Consider the following 8350-nt stretch of genomic DNA (forward strand, 5'->3'; position numbering starts at 1 on the left):
ATAATATTGCATTTTAACCTTGCTGGCTCGGGTTGATGGGAGTTGTAGTCTAAAAACATCTGGGTGGTCACAGGTTCTTCATTCCTGTTTGGAAAACTTACATATGTACCGAGCTTTGCTCAAAGGGTTAAGGACGTTACTTCTTCTAACAGGAGATTGCTTTCCATGTCAGCAATGTTTGTGACGCATATAAAGGCTCCCCCCTTGAGTATTCACCTCTAGGAATCCAATAAAGTATTCTCAGTTCTTGTGTTCACGGAAAAAACAAAAAAAACCTTCCCCTTCATCATTCAGACATTACAAGTAAAATGCTTTTTTCAAATACCATTTTACTAAAATCCAACTTCCTTGCCCTTCACTTTGATTCTACAGCATTGGAAACTGGTATCATAGATCAAGTTACACCATGCTAATTCGTATTAAATCATAACTAACTGACCTTTTGACCAGCATAACGAGCTAACATATCAGGAACTTTCTAAATGTTGTAAGCATATCAAAGGTATGGCCTTTGTATGCGAGCTGAGGAATTGGGAACAAGATCAAGAGGAGAAATAAAAAACCTCCATCATTATTTGCTAATTTGTTTCTTATCAGGATGTTAATGCACTTCTTTTGCATCTTAGTTTGTGACATACAGTACTACAGTATTTGCAGTAGCCATGTTGGAATCCTTTTGGATGAAAGGTGGTGTAAGAAAACTGCACAAAATAAATAAATGAATTTATCTGCACTTGTCAGCTTGTTAATGTGGAGTCAATGCACTCACTCCTCTCCAGTAGGGAAGATCACACCCAGACAAGTTTTTAAAAGGCAGAGCAAACAACAGCAGGTCTAGTTTGCTCCCATTCCACATAGCAAAGTTAGCCACTTCTTCCTGGATGGGCTTTCATGTTATTTTTGCTAGAGCAAGGCTTGTGGGTGTATCATGGCAAATGTATCATAAAAAAAATTGGAAAAGCTTTGCCTGACCATACAAAAAAGTCCATCACGCTGAGTGAATTTGGTGAGATGCAAGATCAGCTGTGCTGAATAATTAAATTCCTTCTCAGCAAAATCAAGTAGACAGATCCCATTAGGAATGTTTACATGAAGTAAAAACAGCCAGAACAGAAGTGTAGAGTATAAGCACAAGTAGCTGTGAAGAGAGGGGAATATTGAGGGTCTTTCTCCATCTCAAGAAAAGTGAGAAGTCTGAAAAGAAGGTAATGGGGACGTACTTTCCACCATCATCCTCTGACTTCAATTACAGTAGCAAAATTGTGCTGTGAACCTCTTGTAATAGTGATTATAGTTGGCAGTGTCTTATTTGAAATGGCTCCTTGGGAATACTCAGGCCTTTGTTCTGTTTTTCCTACCCATTGTAGTGCTCCATGCCTTCCTGCATCACAGCCTTCCATGTAACATGCGCCTTTGAACACAATCTGGATATGCGGACACTTTTAGCAGAGAACGATGAAGTGAAGTTCAAGTCCTTCTGTCTTGACCACAGCAGCGGTGCCACTAAGCCACCAGATGAAGCACGGATGGAAGCAGATCAAGGCAAGCTAGACATGGAAAAAGTAACACTGAGGAAACAGAAGCTCCAACAGTTGGAAGAAGACTTCTATGATCTTGTGAAGCCCTCTGAAGTGGCTGAGAACCTTGATTTGACTGAGTGGCTGGTTGATTTTGTCTATCAGTACTGGAAGTTGAAGAGGAAAGCCAATTATAACAAGCCTCTAATGATGCCCAAAACAGATGAGGTGGACAACTTGGCTCAGCAAGAGCAGGATGTGCTGTACCGACGCTTGAAGCTCTTCACACACCTCAGACAGGATCTTGAAAGGGTGAGTAGAATTATAAGTTCAGTAAAATCTTCTCTTCGTTTTCCAAGGCTAACATAATAGTGGCCAGTAATTCTTTTTCTCCAGTGGCCTAATCATATTTCTGTAATGCCCACTTAAACTTCACAGCACCCATAGTTTCTGTTGAGATCATTACCTGTCTATTAATTTTTGTTATGATGGCTAAATGTGCAGTTTCAAATGTTTCATTAGCCAATCTTAGTCACCCTTTAGTAAGGATGATGAGAGAAGCCCCAGCCTTCCTCTCTACCTTAGCACAAGGGAGGGGCAGAGATTTTCCCCACTGTTGTGTGAGCTTTGGAGGACTCAGCATAACAATGGAAAAGATTCCTATCCCCTCTTCAGCTCAGAGAGGAAGGTTTGGCTGACAACAGATCGCCATGTACCACCAAAGTAAGCCCAAGTCTTTCCTTCTTGTTCCAGAGGTTGGGACTGGTAGTTTGATGAATGAGAGACTCAGAGCCCCTTAGCTGGCTAACATTAAAACAAGTCCCTGCTCCTCTCCCCTAGGTTAGGAACAAAGGCTGCAGTCCTATGCATAGTTGCCCAGAATTAAGCCTGATTTAACACAGTGGGAATTTGCTTCCATGTGAACTAAAATTTGTGTATCTTTGATTATTCAAAACAAACACAAATATTAAATGGAAAAACAGGTGGAAATCTACTGTTTCATTTTCCTAATGGTTAAAAGATTTTATTTGTCTGTGACCAAATATGAGCAAAAGGATAAGCTGCTATATCTGTTGTAGGTTAACAGTCATTAGTTTGGCACTTGGAAAGCTCAGCAGGGGAGTCAGAAAACAAATGCCTATGGGTCCCCTAGTCTCTTCCCTAGTGAAATGGATGCATCCCATCACACACATTTTGATCCCTCCTAAGCAAATTAAAAAAACCCTGCTAGGATGGTATAGAAGGGTATCTCTTCTCATTAAACGTAGTCCTCTTTTTGTGATTAATTTTTATAGCAGGAGTGTGTTTATCGATAAGGCCAAGGAATGCTTTGACATAATCTTTTCAAAGGAACAGTCAATATTAATGAAGTCACTCAACGTAACAAATTACATTGCAGACCTTCTTCTACTTTGTTTCCCCTTGCTTTTCCCCTGCTGTGTCTAGTGCAGGCTGTGCTGCTGCCTGCAAGACAGTAAAAGGAAATTTATTAGAGTTTTGCTGTCTGAAGTGCCACATTGCCAGAACTCTCGGATTCTTGTAAATTTCTCTTTTATTAGCTATGCACGCACGCACACACACACACACACTGGCAGAACCAACTGTGAAGCTAGTGGAGGTAGGGACAGTGCTGGTACCACATAAACAACTCAGGGGATGGAAGATGTAAATCAAATCGCCCAGTGAAAATCTCTGAGACTGGAAAATACAGAGAAGCAGAAAGGAAAAGTTAGAAATGGGAAACAAGGATGATATGATAGTGCATAGGGAAAAATGTACAAGGGGTAAGCACTGATAGATATTTCAAGTGCCATCCACATGACTGTCCTAGTTCTGCCAAGATCAAGAATAAAGCCGTGGAGGTTCAAATAAGCTGTGAAAGGGTTAGATTTGGCCTGAACAGAGAGATGTGACAATTTGAAGCATCTTATAAATTACTGTATTCACAATTTATTTTGATTCTTTCACCTATGGTTATATATGTGCTTACATTAAAAATATATAGCTTGCCTTTTGGCTGATAGCGGTACTCTCCGTACTCATTTTTGTACAGTATGCCTCAATATACAAGGGGCTTTACAAGGTTCCTAGGAAAGACAGTAGGTTGGGGAATTTCAGCACTTTGGGCAGAAATGCCACTGGGCCCTAGGATTTTTTTTTTAATGTAGGAGATGAAGGAATTTAATGCTTCATTAAGAAAGCTTTCTACAAAAAGAAACTAAGTTTGCATTGGCCTTGGACCTTGTCTTCCAATTCATAATTAGTATTTCTGCACCAGCTGTTGCTACATTCTCAACAATGGGTTTGAAACCAGTATCATGCCCAAAACACAAAAATGCTGTCCCGATCTGTTCCTGTGACAGGGATAGGGAAACTGGTTGTCAGGATGTTGGTAGACACAACCAGCCAGCATGGCCAATGGACAGGGGTGGCAGGAGTTGGAGTCCAACAACATCTGGAAGGCTAGAGGTTCCCCTTCCCTGTTTTGTGATGCAATGCATTTCCATGTGAATCTGTCCAGTCATATGTGGTCATGGTCTGTGTCTGAAGATACTTTAAAAACTATCATATTACATGTTATTTTCCATAAATATTGGGCTGCCTGATATGCCTTATAAATGTCAAGGCTGGGTTTTCTATAAATTCAAAAAAAGTATGATAATTCCACCCAAACATAATTATTTATATCTGGACTTTAGACAGGTTTCAGTCACTCTGCCCCTTTTCTATGTCTTTGGGCAACTTTATATTATTAAGCTTTCTCTTATCTGGAAATTTAGATGGTCGTGGGTGTTGTGCCTTTATTGCACACTTTGTCACATATACGACTATCTGCATGCTGGACAAAAGTCATGGGTATGTGCTTGGTGTTCCCTTGAGGCCAAGATAGCTGACCTGGAAAAGCTGAGAGAAGCAAAGAGGTTGGTGGATGAGGCCTTTCAGGATGTGATAGCTGTGTCTCACTCCCAGGGTGGCAGTTCCCCTGCTGTCATGGAGAATGAGAGTCTCAGGGAAGGAGGGCATCATCCTGAAAAAGAGAGAAATGATCCCTTAGAAGAGACCCATTCCTTGGGAATGAGCAGTTACCCACTCATGCTGCCAAGGATATTTCTCCAGGGAGTCGAGGGATTCTGGTGGTCGATGATTTGATCATTAAGAACATAGATAGCTACGTGTGTGATGGGAGTGCAGACCACAGGGTGAATTGCCTGTCTCATAAGAAAGTTGCAGATGTTGCCCGTCACCGAGATAGCCTGGTAAATAATGCTGGGGAGGAGTCACTGGTCGTGGTGTATATTGGCTCCAATAACACTGAGAAGTGTAGTTGTGAGGTCCTGGAAGTAAACTTTAGATTGCTAGAAAGGGTGTTCAAAGTCAGAACCAGCAAAGTAGCTTTCTCTGAAATGCTATCGGTACCATATGCAGGGCCAGCTAGATAGTCACAGCTATGTAGTCTCCATGTGTTGATGAAATAGTGGTACTGGGGGAAGGCGTTTGGATTTGTTAGACACTGGGAATGTTTTGGGACAAGCTGAGCCTGTACAAAAGGCATGGTCTCCACTTGAACCAGATGGAACCAGACTGCTGGTGTTTAAATAAAAAACGTGGCAGAGCAGCTTTTAAACTGATGACAGGAGGAAAGCTGATAGGACATGAGGAGGGTCAGGTTTGGAAAAAAATTTCCCCTGGAATGAGGAGGGGGCAAGTATGATCTCTAAATGGAGGAGGGGTAGAATTAGGCATTGAGAACGTAAGGGTACATAATAACAGTTCAAAGAGGCCAAAGCACCATAGACTCAAACACAAGAGCCAAAGAGCCTCGCAGCCAAGATGGGCGAGCTGATTGGTCTTGGAGGAGAACATAAATATAGTGGGCATAACGGAAACCAGGCAGAGAAACAGTGGGACACTGTTATCTCTGGACACAAACTCTATAGGAAGGACTGAGATGGGTGGACTAGGGTGAGAAGGGAAGCAGGACTTCCATCATAACTTTTTAGATTTAGTAAGCTTCCATGTTGTGGATTCAGAAGACCAGTGTGCATCCACCACCTTATGAAAAATCACTATTTCTGCATGGTAGTAGCATGTTGTGGAACTGAGACATAGGAAGGATTACTGCATAGGGTTAATTCTATGACCATTTTTGGAGGACTTCAAAATGAAATTCTGAAAAATGAAAGTTAGGGATTGCTTGTTAAGTCCATTGGTATGTTATAGATTCCATTTTGTATACTGAATGTATACAAGTTGCTATATAATGACTAGACTAGATCAGGTTTGTTTATACAGTTAGGGAATTGTTGTTGTTGTTATTCTACCCTTCCTCTCAGTGGAGCCCAGGGTGGCAAACACATCAACAAAAAATGTAATGGGTAAACAGGAATGCTATCAAATTCCTCCTCAAAGTCAATAATGATGGAGAAAGATGCACCTCTCTGGGGAGGGCATTCCACAAATGGGGAGCCACCACTGGAAAAGGTCCTGTCATAGGTCAACGCCAACCAGGCAGCCATTTGTAGGGTCTGAGATGGTTGACACTGGGGAAGATGCTCTTTTAGGTACTTGGGTCCCATGCCATTTAGGGTTTTATATGCTAGTACTGACACCTTGAATTGGGCCCTGTACTTCACTGGCAGCCAGTGACTTTCAGAACCTGAGGTACATGGCTCCTTTAAGCTGCCCCACTTAACAGCCTAGAGCCTCATTCTACAGTGCATTGCAGTAGTATAGTAGTTTATACTAGGTCTCTTATCTTGTGAGAAAATCCAGTGTCTTCTCAGTCTCTGAACCATAATTGGGGCAGGCCCACACTGGACATATTACAGAAATCTAGCTTCAAATTTGTGTCCTATGAGCCTCCAATCCAAAGCTTCAGTCTAAGCGCATAGAAAGTTTCTTACAGCAGATCTTCTGTTCCGACCCCTGTCCAGAATGGGAGATGGCTTTCTCCTTCCCTTCAGTATCACTGGAACAATCCCAGGTGGAATTAGTAGAAAGCACTTCTGGCCTCCACTACAATTTGAGCATCCAGTCATGGCAATGAATCCTGAAGCACCTCAAGACTATTTTATTTATTTATTATTTAATTTATATCCCGCCCTTCCTCGCAGCAGGAGGAAGACTATGACCTTCTGGACAGAGGAGAATGGACCTCATAAATTATGAGAGCTCCAGTTCTCCCTTCCTCTCTCCTAGTTTCCAACTCTGTCAATAATCATTACTTCATTCAGTTTAATTTGGTTTTCTTCCCATCTGAGAGTGCTGAAACTACTTAAGAAAAGATCCACAGCTAAGTGCCAGCAGTGTATTGATGCCCTCCCCTCCATGTGTCCATATATTCTTGTCCTGTGATATCATTTACATGAATAAGAGAGAAAGCATAACAGAACCTTTTGTGAGGTTGTAGGCAAAATTCTGGAAAGATAAGTATCACCACTTTTCTGGGATCTCCTTACATTTTAGCAGAACCACTCAAGAGCCATTCCCTGGAAGCCTGCCTGTTCTTGCAGGAATGGGACTAGGGTCAAGAAGATAGACATCACAAGATGTGAGTGGAGGCTAGTTGTACAACGTTTGGTTGGAGGGGAGGGAAGTACAGTGGTAAACAGGAACAATCAGTGAGAGATCACAGGATGAGGCATGGATTGCAACAGTACTCTGCGGTATTATCTACTAGATAACTGCCAAGGAAAAAAGAAATCCCTGCCAGTTTTGAATATCTTTAAAATTGGACTCAAGGATTTTTAAAGTGGAGTTGAGATACCTACATCACGTACTAGATTTTATAACTAATACAGTAGGGCCCCGCTTCCCGGAGCTCCGCTTCCCGGTGTTCTGCTAATGCGGCGGCTTTCCTCCCCTCTTTTAAAGCCAATTTTGCAGCATTTTTGCACGATGCGCCCTTTAAACTCAATGGGGTTCCGCTTTACGGCGATTTCCACTTTATGGCGGGGGTCCGGAACAGAACCCGCCGTATAAGCGGGTCCCTACTGTATCCTTGAAGACATGAATATGCACTAAGAAACAGTGTTGGACTAGAACTTCCAAGATCTTTGTTGAATTATCTCCTCAACTGTGTACGTTTCCTTCACCCTGGATTTTTCTCCTGTAACATGGGAACTTTTCTCTTGCTTACATCTCTGGTCTCTGTAATCGTAAGATCTTGATACTGTGCTTTTAGCAAAAAAACAAAAGAAAAAACCTCCATTGAGAGCCACTGTCTCAGGTTCTCCAAGACTCATTGGATTCAGAACAATGAAATACTAAAAATTAATTTGTTTTAATTCACTTCAGCAGAGTTTCATAAGGTGTCTTGATAGTTTAATGTTGAGGGGGGTCTTGTATGTAGTTTTAGCATGCTGATAAAAGTAATTCCTTAAGTGACAGGCAAAAAGCATTTTTCTCTTAGACATATAAATTAGGAAACTGAAAGACATTTTAACACATATCTTGCCAGAGGCACATGTTTCCCTTGTAAAGAGATTTCAGTTTGGCATTCACTTCAAACTCAAATAAAGATAAAGGTGTGTGTTAAAATATATAGCACATAAATCACATCTTTATGCTTGTGTCTTGGATATGTATTCTTACTGTATTTTTTTTAATCCTTCCACCTCTAGAACAACAGCTTCCAAATTTTCTTGAGATGATACTAACATCTTAAATGGGTTTGTAGTCTACACCATGTAGGCTTTGTCAGGAAAGGACATCATTATACAATCATTGTGAGTGTAAGCAGATAAGAGGATATGGTCTTCTACCAACTTCCAAGATCTGCCTTCTCTGCATCCACTTGTTTCCCTCCCTCTCCCTCTCTCTCCCTCTCTCCA

At 41.5% G+C, this 8350-nt stretch overlaps 1 protein-coding gene across 20 annotated transcripts in view; it reads left to right on the forward strand.

Annotated features, from left to right (window-relative positions):
• The window catches only part of JADE2 (jade family PHD finger 2), a 220966-nt gene that overhangs the window by 166074 nt on the left and 46542 nt on the right, over positions 1-8350 (forward strand). For all 20 annotated transcript variants that reach the window (XM_061617123.1, XM_061617116.1, XM_061617118.1 and 17 more), the window contains one exon: positions 1368-1829. In XM_061617123.1, coding sequence (XP_061473107.1) covers positions 1368-1829 — 462 coding nt within the window. The remainder of the gene's footprint in view (positions 1-1367; positions 1830-8350) is intronic.

Source organism: Rhineura floridana, chromosome 3 (assembly GCF_030035675.1).
Source record: "Rhineura floridana isolate rRhiFlo1 chromosome 3, rRhiFlo1.hap2, whole genome shotgun sequence".
Taxonomy (NCBI): Eukaryota; Metazoa; Chordata; class Lepidosauria; order Squamata; family Rhineuridae; genus Rhineura; species Rhineura floridana.